The following is an 18,777-nucleotide window of genomic DNA, read 5'->3' as shown; positions in this document are numbered from 1 at the left end:
AGGCTATTCTAGATTTGATTTTTGACAAATAGGGAGGAACTGGTTGAGAATTTGAAAGTGGAAGGCAGGTTAGGTGAAAGTGATCATTAAATGTTAGAGTTCATGATTCTAAGGAATGGTAGGAGGGAAAACAGTACAATAAAAGTAATGGATTTCAAGAAGGTAGAGTTTAGCAAACTCAGGTTGATTTTATAGAAGTTGATTTTTTTTAGAAATCGATTTTATACAGCAGGTTGTGTGTGTCCCCCCCCCACCCCCCACCACTAAGCGCATTAAGTCAGCGGAGTGTGTCCACAGTACTGAGGCTAGTGTCGACTTTCAGAGCATTGCACTTTGGATAGCTATCCCACAGTTCCCGCAGTCTCCACTGCCCATTGGAATTCTGGGTTGAGCTCCCAATGCCTGATCGGGCAAAAACATTTTCGCAGGTGATTCTGGGTACATGTCGTCAGGCCCCTTTCCCTCCGTGAAAGCAACAGCAAAAAATCATTTCTCATCTTTTTTCCTGGGTTACCTGTGCAGATGACATACCGCGGCAAGTATGGAGCCCGGTCAGCTCACTGTCACCATACGTCTCCTGGGTGCTGCTGACAGACACGGTACTGCATTGCTACACAGCAGCAGCTGCAGCTCCTTGCCTTTGCAAGTTAGCAAAGACGGTTAGTAGTTGTACTGCACCATCTGCCGCCATCTCCTGGTTGCTCCTGGCTGACCTCGTTGAGGTCAATCGGGAGCACCTAGGCAGACCTGGGTGCTCCTGGCTGACCTCGGTGAGGTCGGTCAGGGGTGCCTAGACAAAAATGGGAATGACTCCAGGTCATTCTCTTTAAGTTTCGTCTAATAGAGATTCAGTCCTGCCTGGAATATCATGCCAGCTGGAGGCTTCTGCCTCAGGCTGCTTTCCTAGCCGGCAGCACTGTGCAGTCTCACTTACCCCTTGCTTCCATGGCTCATGAAACCTGGACAGTAGTAAGGAGCATTTCAACTATAGGCTGAGCAAGTGCAGAATGGTGGCAGAATGTGCCTTTGGACATTTAAAAGCGCACTGGTGCTCTTTGCTGACTAGGCTGTTTGCGATTAGATTAGAAAAGCACTGGTGTGACTGCTGCAGGAATACTGTGGCCAGTTCTGGTAACCAGGATTCAAAAAGGATGTTGATAAATTGGAAGAGTTCAGAAAGAGCCACGAGAATGATTAAAGAATCAGAATACATGCCTTACAGTGAGATTCAAAGAGCTCAGTCTATATATCTTAATAAAGAGAAGGTTAAGGTGTGATTTGATTGCAGTCTTAAGTAGCTACCTAGGGAACAAGTATTTTATAATGGGCTCTTCAATGTAGCAGAGAAAGCTGTAAGATGATCCAATGGCTAGAAGCTGAAGCTGGACAAATTCAAACTGGAAAAAAGGTGTAAAGTTTTAATAGTTTGTAATTTAGTTAACCATTGGAATAATTTACCAAGGCTCGTGGTGGATTCTCCATCCCTGACATCACAGAGACTTTGAAAACCAGCTTCATGACTGGCCAGGCTTCGGTGTGATAGTGGTGTGTGTTTCTCCTTGATGCAAACCCGCCCCCTTAGTTGATTTTAATTCCCTGTAAGCCAGCCTTATAAGCCATGTTATGAGTTGCCCCTCCCTCTGTGAGAGCAACGGCAGACAGTAGTTTGGCGCCTTTTTTCCACAGATGGCATACCACGGCAAGCATGGATCCCACTCAGATCACTGGCAGTTATGAGCACTGTGAACACCACGCGCATTATCCTGCAGTATATGCAGCACCGGAAACTTAAACAGCAGCCGAACAGGCGACTGCAGTGCGGTGATGAAAGTGATGAGGACGTGGACACGAAGTTCTCTCAAAGCACGAGCCCTGGCAATTTGGATATGGTGCTAATGGGGCATGTTCATGCTGTGGAACGCCAATTCTGGGCCAGGGAAACAAGCACCAACTGGTGAGACCGCATAGTGTTGCAGGTCTGGGATGATTCCCAGTGGCTCTGAAACTTTTGCAAGCGTAAGGGCACTTTCATGGAACTTTGACTTGTTTTCCCTGACCCTGAACTGCAAGAATACCAAGATGAGAGCAGCCCTCACAGTTGAGAAGTGAGTGGCGATATCACTCTTGGAATGCCAGACAGCTGTCGGTCAGTCAGGAATCAGTTTGGAGTGGGCAAATCTACTGTGGGGGCTGCTGTGATCCAAGTAGCCAATACAATCGCTGAGCTGCGGGGAATGTGCAGGTCATAGCGGATGGCTTTGCTGCAATGAGATTCCCTAACTGTGGTGAGGCGATAGACGGAACGCATATCCCTATCTTGAGGCCGGACCACCAAGGTAGCCAGTACATAAACGGCAAGGGGTACTTTTCAATGGTGCTGCAAGCACTGGTGGATCACAAGGGATGTTTCACCAACGTCAACGTGGGATGGCAGGGAAAGGTACATGATGCTCGCATCTTTAGGAACTCTGGTCTGTGTGAATGGCTGCAGCAAGGGACTTACTTTCCAGATCAGAAAATAACCATTGGGAATGTTGAAATGCCTATAGTTATCCGTGGGGACCCAGCCTACCCCTTAATGCCATGGCTTATGAAGCTGTACACAGGCAGCCTGAACAGTAGTCAGGAGCTGTTCAACTGTAGGCTGAGCAAGTGCAGAATGGTGGTAGAGTGTGCATTTGGACGTTTAAAAGCACGCTGGCGCAGTTTACTGACTCAGATCTCAGCGAAACCAATATTCCCATCGTTATTACTGCTTGCTGTGTGCTCCACAATATCTGTGACAGTAAGAGGAAGATGTTTATGGCAGAGTGGGAGGTTGAGGCAAATCGCTTGTCCGCTGATTACGCGCAGCCAGACACCAGGGCAGTTAGAAGAGCACAGCAGGGTGTACTGTGCATCAGAGAAGCTTTGAAAAACAGTTTCATGACTGGCCAGGTTACAGTGTGAAAGTTCTGTTTTGTTTCTCCTTGATGAAAACCCACCCCCTTGGTTCACTCTACGTCCCTGTAAGCCAACCGCTCTCCCCTCCCCCCTTTGATCTCCACTTGCAGAGGCAATAAAGTCATTGTTGTTTGAAATTCATGTATTCTTTATTAATTTGTCATACAAATGGGTAAATAACTGCCAAGGTAGCTGAGAGGTGTGGGGGAGGAGGGAAGCACCAGGTGGGGTGGCAGAGGCAGGGAGGAGGGAAGGACAAGGCCACACTGCACTTCAAAATTTACTGAATGCCAGCTTTCTGTTGCTTGGGCAGTCCTCTGGGGTGGAGTGGTTGAGTGGCCAGAGACCCCCCACCACATTCTTGGGTGTCTGGGTGAAGAGGCTATGGAACTTGGGGAGGGGGGCAGTTGATTACACAGGGCTGCAGCGGCGATCTGTGCTCCTGCTGCCTTTCCTGCACCTCAACAATACGCAGGAGAATATCAGTTTGATCCTTCAGTAGTCTAAGCATTGCTTCCTGCCTCCTTTCATCACACTGATGCCACCGATCATCTTGCTCCCGCCACCTCTCCTCTTGCTCTCGCCACCTGTCCTCGCATTCATTTTGTGCTTTCCTGCACTCTGATAGTGTCAGCCTCCAGGCATTCTGCTGGGCTCTTTCAGTGTGGGAGGACTGCATGAGCTCAGAGAACATTTCATCACAAGTGCATATTTTTTTGCCTTCTAATCTTTGCTAGCCTCTGGGATGGAGATGATACTGGGAGTGTTGAAACCTTTACAGCTGCGAGAGGAAAGAAAGGGAGTGTAGTATTTAAAAAGACACATTTTAGAAAACAATGGGTAGACTCTTTCACTTTGAACCAAGCTGTTAACATTACATAGCACTTGTGCTTTCTTTACAAGGTCGCATTTTGCCTTTTATATTGAGGGCCTGCTAGCTTGGTGTGAGAAATCACACACGCAGGGCTGGCAGGCAACAGAATTTGGCATGTAGGCAGACATGGTAAGCCACAGTCTTTTGACTTCTTTAACCTTCATAACGTGGGGATGGTTTCAAACAGCAGTGCCTTCATTTCCCATACCAAGCACCTATTGAATTGGCCATTTAAAATGGGTTGGCCATTTAAAAGGAGGGGCTGCAGTTTTCGGGTTAACGTGCAGCACAAACCCAACTAACCCCCCCCCACACACACACACCCCCACACCCAATTCTCTGTTCAGCCACAGGCAAACAGTCCAGCAGGGACGGCCACCTCTGAATGTCCCCTTAATAAAATTCCCCTATTTCAACCAGGTGACCCTGGGAGTACATCCAGGAGAACTTCATTGAGATGTCCCTGAAGGATTTCTACTCCATCCTCAGACACATTAACAGACTTTTCCAGTAGCTATACTGGCTGTCAATGCATCCCAAGTCTTCAGGGCAAATTAATCATTAAACACGTTTGCTCTTAAACCGTATATTATATTTACAAAGGTACACTTACCAGAGGTCCCTTCTCCGCCTTCAAGGTCCAGGAGCCCACCTTGGGTGGGTTGAAAGGGTACTAGATCCAGGGTGAAAAACAGTTCCTGGCTGTCGGGGAAAACAGTTTCTCCGCTTGCTTGCTGTGCGCTATTTCGACCTCCTCCTCCTCATGATCATCGTCCTCATCCCCAAAATCTGCATCCCTGTTGCTTGAGAATCCATTGACAAAGTCCATGCACAGGAGTGGGGTAGTTGTAGGGGCACCACCTAGAATGACGTGCAGCTCATCATAGAAGTGGCATGTCTGGGGCTCTGATCCAGAGCGGCCGTTTGCCTCTCTGGTTCTTTGGTAGGCTTGCCTGAGCTCCGTAAGATTCACATGGCACTGCTGTGGGTCCCTGTTATAGCCTCATTCCTTCATGTCCTTGGAGATTTTTTTCAAATATTCCAGCATTTTGTCTTTTGGAATGGAGTTCTGATAGCACGGATTCGTCTCCCCATAGAGCAATCAAATCTAGTACCTCCCATTCAGTACATGCTGGAGCTCTTTTGCAATTCTGGGACTCCATGGTCACCTGTTCTGATCAGCTCACCATGCTGGCCAAACAGGAAGTGAAATTCAAAAGTTCGTGGGCCTTTTCCTGTCTACCTGTCCAGTGCATCTGAATTGAGAGCGCTGTCCAGAGCAGTCACAGTGAAGCACTCAGGGGTAACTCCCAGAGGCCAATACTGTCGAATTGCGTCCACACTACCCCAAATTCAACCCAGCAGGGTTGATTTCAGTGCTAATCCCCTCGTCAGGGAGGAGTACAGAAATCAATTTTAAGAGCCCTTTAAGTCGACAAAAATGGCTGTGGATGGGTGCAGGGTTAAATCAATTTAACGCTGCTAAATTCGACCTAAACTCGTATTGTACACCAGGGCTCAGGTAGTTGATAGGTAAGATCCAACGGGAAGCAAGTCTAAGGAGATAAACAGTTAAAGAGAGTTGGCAGTTTTTTGAAGAGAAATTAAGGGCACGAGCAAACGATTGCACTATCTAGGAAAGATAGGAAGTATGGCAAGAGATCAGCCTGGTTTAACCAGGAAATCTTCAGTGATCTGAAACTCAAAAAAGAGTCCAACAAAAAATGGAAACTAGGTCAAATTACAAAGGATTAATATAAACAAATACTACAGGTATGTAGGGACAAAAATAAAAAGGCCAAGGCCCAAGACAAGATTAAACTAGCTAGAGATAAAAAGTGTAACATGAAAACATTCTACAAATACATTAGAAGCAAGAGGAAAACCAAGGACAGGATAGGCCTGTTACTCAGTTGGGACGGGGTGGAGGGGAAACAATAACAGAAAATGTGAAAAGGGCAGAAGCCTAAAGTCTAAACTTACTAAATATTAATAATTATAATGTTAATATTTAAAAAATTTCAGGGGTTTTTTTTGTTTTCACCAAAATGATTAGTAGTGATTGGACATCTAACATAATGAATGCCAGTGAAAATGAGGTGGGATCAGAGGCTAAAATAGGAAAAGAGCAAGTTAAAAATTACTTAGACAAGTTAGATGTCTTCAAGTCGCTAGGTTCTGATGAAATACACCCTAGAATACTCAAGGAGCTGACTGAGTAGATAGCTGAGTCATTAGCGATGATCTTCAAAAAGTCATGGAAGACGAGAGATTCCAGAGGACTGGAAAAGGGCAAATATAGTGCCCATCTGTGAAAAGGGAAATAAGGACAACCCAGGGCATTAGACTAGTCAGCTTAACTTCAGTACCCAGTAAGATAATGGAGTAAATAATTAAGCAATCAGTTTGCAGAGAGCTAGAAGATAATAAGGTGATAAACAATCAGTGTGGATTTATCAAGAACAAATAGTGTCAAACCAACCTAATGGCTTTCTTTGACATAACAAGCTTTGTGGATGGGGGGAAGATTTGAAATATCTTGTCTTTAGTAATGCTTTTGATACTGTCTCACATGGCCTTCTCATAAACAAACTAAGAAGATACAACCTAGATGGAGCTACAATAAGGTGGGTGCATAACTGGTTGGAAAACTGTTCCCAGACTAGTTATCAGTGGTTCGCAGTCATGCTGAAAGGTGCATATTGAGTGGGGTCCCGCAGGGATCAGTTCTGGGTCTGGTTCTGTTCAACATCTTCAGCAGTGAGTTAGATAATGGCATAGAGAGTACACTGATAAAGTTTGTGGATGATGCCAGGCTAGAAGGGGTTGAAAGTGGTTTCAAGGATAGGATTAAAATTCAAAATGATCTGGGAAAAGTGAAGAAATGGTCTGAAGTAAATAGGATGATATTCAATAAGGACAAATGAAAAGTGTTGCTTCCTAAATGGAATAATCAGTTGCACACACACAAAATTGGAAATGACTGTCTAGGATGTAGTACTGCGGAAAGGGATTTGGGGGTCATAGTGGACCGCAAGCTAAATATGAGTCAACGGTGTAACACTATTGCTAAAAAAGCAAACATTCTGGGATGTATTAGCAGGAGTTTTAAAAGCAAGACACGAGAAGTCATTCTTTCGCTCTACTCCGTGCTGATTAGGCCTTAGCTGGAGTATTGTGTCCAGTTCTAGGTGCCACATTTCAGGAAAAGATGTGGACAAATTGGAGAAAGTCCGGAGAAGAGCAACAAAAATGTTTAAAGGTCTAGAAAACATGACCTATGAGAGAAGATTGAAAAACTAAGTTTGTTTAGTCTGGAGAAGAGAAGACTGAGAGAGAATGCAACAGTTTTCAAATGCATAAAAGGATGTTACAAAGAGGAGGGAGAAAAATTGCTTCTTATCCTATCCTCAGAAGTTAAGGAGATGGGCTTAAATTGCAGCAACTGGTTTAGGTTGGACATTAGGAAAAACTTCCTAACTGTCAGGGTGGTTAAGCACTGGAATAAATTGCCTAGGGAGGTTGTAGACTCTCCATCATTGTCTAGCCTGCTCTTAAAGATCTCCAAACACCTGTCAGGGATGATCTAGATCAATGGTTCTCAAACTGTGAGTAAGGACCCAAAGTGGGCTGTAACCCCATTTTAATGGGGTTGCCAGTGCTGGCTTAGACTTGCTGGGGGTCCGGGTCTGAAGCCTGAACCCCACCATGCCGGGCTGAAGCTGGAGGGCTTCAGCCGTGGGCAGTGGGGCTCAGGTTACAGGCCGCCTGCCTGGGGCTAAAGCCCTTGGGCTTTGCCCCCTCCCCCAGCCCAGGGTGGTGGGGCTCGGGCAAGCTCAGGCTTCAGTTCCCCATTTGGGGTTGTGTAGTAATTTTTGTTGTCAGAAAGGGGTTGCGGTGCAATGGAGTTTGAGAACCCCTTGTCTAGATAATACTTAGTCCTGCCATGAGTTCAGGGGAGTGGACTTAGATGACCTCTCATGATCCCTTCCAGTCCTATGATTCTATGTGATAATCTGAGAGGGGAAACTCCCTTCCCCATTATTGTCTGAAAGGGTAGGGATAAAAGAGAGAGGAAGAGGCTCTCATTTCCTTCTCCTTTCTCTCTAAAGGTCCTGTTTGGGGGGGGAGGGGGATGGGGCAGTGAAACTAAAGTTAAACACCATAGTAATACAAATTAAAATGCATTCACAAGGAAGTTACAGTAAATAGTAGACATAACTTCTAGTTTCTTAAAATTTACAGTAGAAAATCACAGGACTTCCCATAAGCTGCTCTACAGAGACACCAAGGAATTGATATGACCTATTGTAAATAGAAGTATTTATATAGCAGACTGAGTACTTAAATGTAATTATTATGCTTTTTGGTTATCCTCTTTCCACACAATAAGAGCTTTACAGTATTTGTCACATTATTCTAATCCCACATTTTGTAGTGTAATAGAATTACTACCAAAATAATGTTGAAACTAGATACTTTAAAATACATTTGGATTGAACTTTGTGAAATCAAGGGTGAAGATATTAGAGGACAATGATGAGCTGAAGTGCTTTTATGTAATAATGCTTCCGCGTTAGCCATATGCAATCTCATTCAACACAGCTCAGATCTTATGAAAATAATGGTTCAACCAGATAAAGATGGACTATAGAACCTTGTTAAAAGAGGGTCAGCTGTTTAAACAGTCAACTAAACAAATTGACACATTGCTCTAATATGGTTGTTTTTCAAGCTGGCCCAACTTTGAAGTTGAATAACTGTTTTTACATGTGAAAAGTGTTGGACTGATTTTTATTTTTTCTGGAAAATTAATAGATCACTCTGTAATCCAATCAGTTATGGCTGGAGCAAATCTAAAATTAGCAGTCGGATAAGATCCGGCCACAATTGATAGGATTACATAGTGATTTCAAGTACCATATGAATATTTAAGACTCAAAGTTCTTAGGAAAAACTATTTTAATTGCAGAAAACTCTGGACAAATAGTTTACACTGGTCATAATTTGAGTGGGATGGAGGCTTGAAAATTAAAGCCTGTAATGGAAGTCTGGATGCAGTCTTAACTTCAGAGTCAATATTGAGTCTCTAACATGGTCTCCAACCTCCACTTAATCTAGATAACAGCCAACTGATTTCCCAGAGAGGAATTGTTTACTGTAGTATATGGGGTACTGCTGCCTACTGTGATTTTAAAAGTGAGGTGATTGGAGCAAGTGGGAATTTAAACTACATATTGGCAAAAATAATTCCAAAGAGGGAGAGGTCTCTCGAACAGGAAGGTGGAAGCAACAACAACTAGTCATTCAAAACTGAGTTGAAAAAAGCATTTAGGAACATACTTGACAATCCAGCAATGAAATGGAGTATAGTAGTCTTGTCCCACTACACTTGTGGACTGCAGAGTGAAAAACTGAAAGAAGAAAAAATAGTGAAATAAATGGTTAAGCATAGGGTGGAGAGTGTGTTTCTGCATTTCTTTTGGTTGCCAGTCTTAAGTAAAGTTGATTAATTAGACAAGTAGGTGAAAAAAACTTGTTCCCATTAAGTTTTACATGTGCTGTTCCACTGAACCTGTTCCTGTGTTTCAGATTTCGGTGTGGTTGAGAGAAGTGGAAAATGGCATTCCCTGCATGCAGCCTGTAGGGAGTGAAGGGGGGAATATGAAATTAGGGGCCCAGACTTGTGTTTCTACTGCACCAATTTTAGATTTAGACACTTAAAGGGTGTAAGGAACTGCATTCTTGACATTACTTTAATCCAAGTTAAAGATGATATCATCTGTAGCAGGGTAAACCAGAACCCTGGAAGTCAGGTCTTGGCAAGTCAAGGAAGGAGAGAGATTTGAGAAAATGTTTTTTTAAGTATTTAACTTATTTAATATTAATATTTTTTAATTTTTTCTTTTTTCAAGAAAGGTACAAAAGCTATGCAGTTCAATGAGCATGCTCAGCACTCAAATTAATAATTACATACACTAAGACAAAGGAATGCAGACATTATCTCTTGCTGTCAACTTCTAGCTTCTGGTTTCTGGCACAGGAAATGTCTGGCTTTTAAAGATGAATGTGTATTAATTACAAATGTCATCTATAAAATATAGGTTTTTGTAATGACATAACATAACCCACTTATATGCAATTCATCCACGTAACACCAAACTTGGTACCTGTAATTTTTTTTACTGTGTATTGGTTAATGGATTGGGATCTTAAACCAAGATTCTGCAAATAGATCATCTTTGTGTACCACTGTATCTGTAAAGAGCCCCATTGATGTAACTGAAGAAGAGCATTCCTAGAGGGATCCATGTGTAGGTTCTAGCCCAGTGGTCCCCAACCTTTTCGTCTGCCGGGCGCCAAATGAAGGACCATGGCGGCTGTGGAGCATCCACCAAAATGCCGCCAAATTTCTGCGGCGTTTCGGCGGCAACGCCTCTCAATGATGTCATTTGTTAGCAGCAAGTGGCGTCATCAAGAGGCGTCGCTGCCGAATTTCTGCAGCAGTTCAGCAGCGATGCCTCTCGATGACGCCGCTTGCTGCTGACAATCGACGTCATCGAGAGATGTCACCGCCGAAATGCCACAGAAATTCGGCAGCATTTCGGCGGATGCTCCACCGCCGGCCAGGACATGGGCACATTTAGATGCCCCCATGGGTGCCATGGCGCCCACGGGCATCACGTTGGGGACCCCTGTTCTAGCCCTTACTAAATAGTACTGTAGTGATTTTAGTTCAACTTTTAATATTTATATTATATTATATTATATAGATATATAAATAAAAATAACCAGGAGAACGTTACTGTTAAATAGTTAAGGTGCCTGGGAAGTAGCATGTCAATTGTCATCAAAATGATAAATTTCTCTCAAGAAGCTCAGAAATTCTCATTTTAAGCTAAAAACTCTCCTATATATTTTTAATTCATGACTTATGCATGGATGTAAAAGCTTATGAGAAATTCATATAGTATCTAAGTACTGTTACTGACTAAACACACAAGCATGGCTCACATAAAAAGAAGAGTATATAAACACTTATGTATATTGGCGGGAATAATATGAAAGCATTGATTCCTTTCATTAACAAAATCATTAGTCATTTGCAGAAACCCTTCAGTTGTGTTCATATTTAGATATTGTTGCATGTTTCTTTTACACCTCAGCTCAATATATATATCATTTTTTGTTTTTTGGTGAAGCCTTGCAGTGAGAGAGTTTCTTTGTTTGGATGATCCACCAGGTCCATTTGATAGCCTAGAAGAGAGCAGGGTAAGTGCTATCTAATATCATGTGACAAGAACAAATAGCAAATATAGAACAGTAATCATGTTTGTATTTAGAATATTGTAAAATATTGGCGGAATAAAGCAGAATGTTACAACTAAGACATTTGTTTCCCATCTGTCATTTTTCTTGTGTAGCTGGGATAGACTTTCACTCTTCATAATCAGAAAGCAGTAAATGCTTATGCTTAATTCTAAAACTGACCAACCATTTTTGAATGATCTGGGCCCATTAATAATCTTTTGTCCTCTTCTATTGATACAATGATCCCTAAATGTACTTTGTCCCCAGGGGTTGCTACAGTATACTGGTTGTTGGCACATGTGAAGTGGGTAAGAAGATAGCTAGAGTGTTAGTTGCAAAGATCTAGTTTAGAGTATGACAAACTACAGGATAAAGTTACTGAAATTGTATGTCATAGTTGTACAAGTTAGTTTTCTGGCTTCACAGTAGCATCGGCAAAGTCCCAGTCAGCAGGAATATTCCAGGTGGTGAACAGATGGTTAATCCAGGCCATTTACATTTAGTAAAAGAATTGCATGTTTCTCATGTTGAGTTACTTTGCAGATAAAATAACTCTGATTCAGATTGAGCTGTCTGTTGTGGCAGCAATCTTCGTTGGCTTGAATTTCCGTTCAGTGAAAACTTCAGCAATGCAGGGAGCACATTACTTTGATGCATTGTAATTTATGCTGTCAGTTTGTTTCTGGATGCTGTCTGAAGTGATGGTTGAGACCTATAAAGCCATAAACAAATTGAGGCATGGCTGTCCAAAGCTATATCTGCATTGGGGAATTTTAAAAGAATCTCACTGGTTCAACTGAACTCATATTAATGCTGGTGGACGCTAGACTGTAGATGCAGCTCTTTCAGCCAGACTCATTTTTACCACCTGAAGAAACTTGGAACCCAGCTTCTGACCATGTCTCTCTGGGCATTGTTGTGCACATCTTCAAGGATTCAGTGTATCATTTTGTATAGTATACACTTTCATTAGAAGATGGTGAAATCAGTTTTCGTGTTAACCATTTGATTGTAAACTCTGAGGTAAAAACAAACCATTTTTAATAATGCAAACTAATTGAATGACTAGTTCATGCTCATTAAACAAGCATTTTGTTCATAGTGATAATGATCATACACATATTTTCCTGATAGGTATTTCAAACTTGGATTCTGTTAGCGCTAATCTACCTGCCAGCCTAAGAATTTGCATAGTACACTTACTAGTGTTTAGTCCCATGCAGATTTCAATAATTTTTTTGGGCAGCAGGTATGCTGTCTTTAGTGGAAATCCATATTCCAGGGTTATTTTTGTACCCATTTAGCACAATTAACAGCTGCTTTGTGGAATCTTAATTCAGTCTGTACGTCTTTCTTTTTTTGTGGACTATTTATGTGACACACATTTAGGTGCATTAGTCTAGCTTTTGTAAGGAATTCATATAAACGTTTTACACTATTTGTACATATATGATGGCCAATTGCTAAACCCTGAATACTCTGACCTTCTGCAAAATGCAACAGAATCCACATAAATGGCTTCCTGAAATGGAACGCCTGGTTAATTGGAGTCATTGTTAGGGGTTCACTGAAAATGTTCATTGTGAAAGTTTCATTGGGTGCTGTTTGTTTTCTGGAAAACTATTCCTGCTATGAACAGATGTGAACAAAACTCATGGTAAACTGACAATTTGTTTCTAATGGCCTAGGTAAATTAAGGTGAATTTACTATACCATAGTCAATGAGATGAATTAATTTTTAAACCATGAAGTAATGTAAAATCAGATATCTTTTCATGTATAGAAATGTTTTTGAATTGGAGATACATTGTGTTTTGTTTCAAATCTATATAATTGTAAATATTACCACCAATTTCATTAATTGTTATTCAGGGTTGGATTTGTATGTTGAAGCAAAATACAATATCTTTCCAAAACATATTTTTACAGGTGACTTTTAGACCTCTATTGTTTTTCAGAAGTGCTAACACTATCTTAACTGTAGCATACACGTAGCTTTACTAATATTAACCATATTACTTTTGACTTTAATAGGGCATAATCCTGTCTAAAATGTTCACATTTAATAAGTCCAGTGAATCAGTGGTTAACTGCACGTAATATAAACCAAAAAGTTCACCTCTGAGTTGGATGGTTTCATTATTTAGTGAAGATACATACATTATTAAATCAGAAGTGCTCATTACTGGTGGCAGACTTACTGCTAACAGTAATAGAACAGTAGGCTTGATGCCAAGATTTATACTGTATCCTGCACTAAATGGATATATAGCAGTTTACTTTAGCCTTACACATTAAAGCTGGAGTGAGTTCACTGCGAAATTCAGTAGGGTGTACATGCAAGGATTACCTTGCAGAATGGGGGCCTACTTTGTCAATCCTGTATTTATTTTGCAGTTGGTTAAATAAACGTCAGTGGCTTGACATAGCAAAAGTATTTCAGTTGTGGTATGGTGTAATAAATCGTTCAAAGCCAAGTTTCATCTTTTTATTAAAGACAAAAGTACAACTTTTAAAGCTCACTAGACAGCGCTTCAGGGGATCAATACAAAGAAAAGCAACTATAACCCTGTAACTATTGTACATTTTTAAAAGAAAAGCCGTAAACTCAGTCCACTGTGGTGACAGGCAACTAACCTTGACATATTTTCTTTTAGGCTTTTTGTGAAACTTTAGAGGAAACTAATTACCGTCTCCAAAAAGAACTTATTGAAAAACAAAGGGAAGTGGAATCATTGAAGAAATTATTAAGTGAAAAACAACTTCATATAGATACTATAGAGAAGAGAATTAGGTATGTTGTGGCTTCAATATTTTCAAAATTTCACAGACTGATATTAGTAGCTATCCAGATACATCAGTCAAGTGGCCGCTCAGAAGGCAGTGTTTTAAATAATGCTTTCTCATATATTGAGGGGCTAGCTAAGGAAATATTCTGTTTGGTTTTTAAATCATTTAGAAGTTATAAAGTTCCCCTATATTTGAAAGTCTTTGACATGGCAAAATGATTGCTTGATCTACTCTTGTGGTTTTTTCTCTTGTATTTCATATGTTTATAGTTTTAATTTTGTTGCTCTGAGGTGCTTGGTATGCTGTAGCAGATAGACAATTTGTGGTGCTGTTTCAAACCTCTTTAAATCAAAGAAAGTGGCAGATCTTCATAATAAAATTTTATTGTGCATATCTGCTAAAGTGTGCAGCAGACCCAGGGGAGATGATGTTGGAATATTGAGAGTTCTGCAGGACCTGCTGAATCTATCATTCTGGAATTTTTATTTGGAAAGAAATGGGTCCTCATAGCCATGTTAGAAGCTTTAAAAGCTCTAGGGATGTGTGCTATGGTATATACAAATTCACTAAAACAATGAATATGGTGTTGGATGCATGACTTGAATTTAGTCATTAACACAATAAGAAAATAGTTTGAGGAAATGTTACTGCAGCTATTGCAAGAAAAGATTAAGAAAACTCACAAACAAGCCACCAGTCACAATAAACAAAGATATAAATATTATGCTTTTTATAGCTTAAATTTCAACCAGTCTTAAAATATACAGTATTAAGATTGTTTTTTCATATTATTCATTAATTCCTTCTCATTCTTGCCTCCATCTCTTCTCTCCAATTCAAATTTATTCTTTTCCTACCCATACAAACATCTCCAATCCCTACTCCTACTTTTTTTTTTAAAAAAAGGTAAAGCTGTTTTCAAAGTAGAGTGTTATGAAAAGAAACTGAAGTTGGATGGGAAACATTTAAAATTTGTTTGAAAACAAACAGCTTTGTACTTCATTCGTGTTACAATTAAGTGCCAGATGGAATATGCTCTGGGGACAATCCATAGTCTCATGGAAAAATATCCATTTTTAGCCAGGATCTGTAGTACACGAACTTGCCACTGACCTAGTAACTTTTGTCCCATCATGCTTCAGGAAAGACCAGTTGGTGTTTCATTGTTAATGAAATACTATCCTACTTAGGCAAACTTGTGAAAAAATCTGTGTGTTTGTTATATCCACCAATACCAGTTATTTTCTATCACTGGCAATTTTCTATGACCTGTGTTGTACAGGAGGTCAGACTAGATGATCACAATGGTCCCTTCTGGCCTTGGAACCTGTGAAGGAGAGATTTAAAAAATATTGTCTAACATTCATCTGCATTTGTTGCTAATCTCTTACCTGAAGTCACAGCCCTCTGAGGCATCAGAATCATTTTGCAGTTTGAAGGACAGAGGATTAGTTTCAGGTGAGGAATAAGCAGCTGGAGCAGATGAGCTGCTCCAAAACAAAGATCCTATGTAAACTATGGAACTTTCTAATAATAAAAGAAACAAGAGAGGTAAGTAGAGGGAATGATAGTTGTTTCTAAACATAATGTCCCATTTAAAATGAACCATTAGTGGCTCTTCAAGTGTTGATTCACTACTGAATGTTTTGTCATAAATATATTGGCTGTGTTCTACATAAATGTCTCTCTTGAATTTGCTGTAGGGATTTGTCTTTAGGAAATGGGAAAACGCGCAGAATATCAGGAGAAGAAAGCGAGTGCAGTGGTGAGGTGGAGTCTTCTGCAATAGAAGCAGACCAGGGCGCCTTGAGAGATGGCAGCTGGTAAATGCAACTTTATTTTTTAACTTAAAATACATTAAGTACCTGATTGTATAGACATACTACTCATCTTTTTGCACAAAACGGTTTACTGCACAATATTAGCAGCTGTACACCGTGTTTGATATGAACCCTGGAGAAGAGGAAGCGGTAGACTTGCAGTGAGTAATAGTTATCTAGTTTTGCAAATGTTTTGCAGATGACATGAAATTAATACAGAGCAACAAACTGGTTTCTGTATGACATACTTATTGATCTGTTGTTGCAGCTCTGATAAAGAGAATCATGAGACGTGCTGGAGTGGCTCATTGGCTGAAAACTCTGTACCAGAAATTGAAGTTGCTGAAGTAGCATATACTGCTGATGAAGAAGAATAAATTAACAGCAGCTGTCATTACCTTCAAAAGTTTCATAATGCTTGGGACAGACTATTTGTAGGTAAAAGCATGCAGTAGCTGTAAAGAATTTACAGCAAAGAGCAAGAATGCACACAGTTATTGTTTACATAAACAAATCCTTACAAATTATTCACATAAGAAATATACTCATTGCTGTTTTGATTCAGTTTTTATCCAGCCTTTATATATTTAATATATTATACAATCTAATTAGGGCTAAATTCAGCTATGCCTAGATTCTTAAATACTGAACACAGAAGATCATGATGATTTGCTAGGGCAATGACTACAGCTACGTATGTGTAGTCACCAGTCACATGTGACGTGTTATGTATTGCATGTTGCTACAAATGTGATCTATTTAATGTGTTTATCTGTTTGTTTGTTTGTTTTTTTTTCAAATTCTTATATAGTCGTAAATTAATGCTCATTGACGTAAAGATGAACACAACTTGGGTTCAATAAGACTATAGGAGCTATCATGTTTTTAAAGTTCTAAATGAAAATCATTTTTCTGGAATTTTAATGCAATAAAATAAGACTTGCAGTGACAAAGGAAAAGCATTTATGAAATGGGATTATCATTGGACATTTTAATAAAACAAACTTATAGTCGTTGCTGAAAGGAGTGAGCCATGGGAACCCAACACATGATGTATGTTCATCCCATTGTAGCATATTGTAATAATTGATTTAGTTCAGTAATGCGTCTTTAAAATCCCATACCTTTGTGTCACACCCACTTAATGATAAAATCAGTAATGTTGCCTTTTATCCAGAACACTACCTCTTACCTTCTTGCTAATGCATACATACTTTGGTTTTTTTTAAAAACCAATCTAGATTATATGTAGATGACTGAATGACTTGTTAAAAAAAAAAAGCCATATTTTTTCTTCACATTCATAATTAGGTTGAATCTAGTTGCAATGTATTTTTGTTTCAATATATTGTACACATGGGAATAGTGCTACAGAACATTCTGTAGCCTATTTTTCAAAATGTATTAAGCCAAGTGATGCACTTTATAATGATTAAGACTCGTTTGTGCCAAGTTTAGTTGGCTAATTTCTTTTGAGAAAGGAGAGTTGCAGGGAGGGAGAGAATTATGTTGTGCCTTTTTGTATTTTACTTATTCATTACTACAGAAGTTTGCTATAGTACTGTGGATCAGCTTTATGAAATCTTTCATACAGCTTGTTTCTGTTCTGTACATATTTACTGAAAGTGCCTTGTTTTTCTCTGCTCTTCTAGTGGGAAGAATGCCCACCCACCCGCCTCGTATCACTCACTCCTTTGTTTAATGCTGTTAACGTGCAGTGTCTGTGTGCTGGAGTTTTCAAAGCTAACTTTGTATTTCAGGCTGTATATATAATCTTTATGCAGAACTGTATGAACCCTTCTGAGGAAATAAAACTACAGACATCACATCAACTTTCTTTATCTGTTGGTAGAAAGATTTTCAGTACCTTGTGAGAGAAAAGTATAAAAATCTGTCTGAAAGACAAATCTGCAGTGTCTCATTTATGTCATACAGTTGTTCAACTTCTAGTCTAAACTCAGTCATTTTTGTACCAAAATTTAATGGCGGCATGAAAATGTAGGAATGCTGCACAACATATCAGGAAACGCACTGTGCTTCTACTGAAGGTAAAATAAAAATGATTTAACAGTTTGAATATCCTCCTGGGATAGCCTGTAAGGCATCCAGAGAATTCAGTACAATTACTGACTTCTAGTACAATTTACAGTTGCGTATCTTTTTTTGATAACTTGTCATCAAATCCCAGCAATCACTTGTTTAAAAAACAGGTCTGAACTAAATGTACTAAAATAGTATTGGTTTTAGGATTACAAATGTTTTTAAAAAAATCTTAAAAGAATTTCACTGATCATTTAGACAACTCTATTTAAAAATTCTCCACTTATGTTAATTTTCTGTCTGCCTTTTCGCATTTAATGAATATAAGCCTAAATACAAACATTTTACAAAGCAGTTAAATGGGAGGGTCCAGAGTTGTGGGAGATTTTGTTTTGCCCTGCCTTCTGTAAAGATTGTAGTACAGTAGAACACCAGAGTTACGAACTGACCAGTCACCCACACACACCTCATCTGGAATCAGAAATACTCAGGCAGCAGCAGAGACCAAAAAAAAAAAAAAAGAAAAAAAAAGCAATTGCAGTACAAAACTGTGTTAAATATAAACTACTGAAAAAAATTAAGGGAAAGTTTATATAAAAAAAAAAGTTTTGACAAAGCAAGGAAACAGTTTGTGCTTGTTTCATTTAAATTAAGATGGTTAAAAGCGGCATTTTTCTTCTGCCTGGTAAAGTTTCAAATATGTATTCAGCCAATGTTCAGTTGTAACTTGAAAGAACAACCATAACTGTTTTGTTCAGAGTTATGAACAACCTCCATTCCCAAGGTGTTTGTAACTGTGAGGTTCCACTATATGCCTCTGTTCTTATAAACTAGGCTTTAATTGCCATATCTTGTATGCAGCCTCTATTCCCTTTGAGCACACATCCAGTTGGTACCTCTCAGATACTTATGTGGATTGATGCAGTAGGTTTTTAAATCAATTATTCATACAGTGCATTTGAAATGTACTGACTAAGGCTTCCTTGTAATAGTCAGACC

General features: G+C 39.8%; 2 protein-coding genes across 2 annotated transcripts in view; one reads left to right on the top strand and one right to left on the bottom strand.

Moving 5' to 3' along the window:
* SNX16 (sorting nexin 16) overlaps positions 1 to 17,564 on the top strand; it is a 43,775-nt gene extending 26,211 nt beyond the window's left edge. Inside the window, exons 5-8 of the mRNA XM_050941161.1 lie at positions 11,020 to 11,089; positions 13,786 to 13,922; positions 15,622 to 15,741; positions 16,007 to 17,564. Coding sequence (XP_050797118.1) covers positions 11,020 to 11,089; positions 13,786 to 13,922; positions 15,622 to 15,741; positions 16,007 to 16,115 — 436 coding nt within the window. The 3' untranslated portion in view covers positions 16,116 to 17,564. The remainder of the gene's footprint in view (positions 1 to 11,019; positions 11,090 to 13,785; positions 13,923 to 15,621; positions 15,742 to 16,006) is intronic.
* Positions 1 to 18,777, bottom strand: part of CHMP4C (charged multivesicular body protein 4C) — a 101,529-nt gene that overhangs the window by 48,107 nt on the left and 34,645 nt on the right. The window lies entirely within an intron of this gene.

The sequence above is a fragment of the Gopherus flavomarginatus genome, chromosome 2 (genome assembly GCF_025201925.1).
Source record: "Gopherus flavomarginatus isolate rGopFla2 chromosome 2, rGopFla2.mat.asm, whole genome shotgun sequence".
NCBI classification, from domain to species: Eukaryota; Metazoa; Chordata; order Testudines; family Testudinidae; genus Gopherus; species Gopherus flavomarginatus.
The sequence above is the reverse complement of the archived record's forward strand: the minus strand, read 5'-3'. Positions and strand labels throughout refer to the sequence as shown.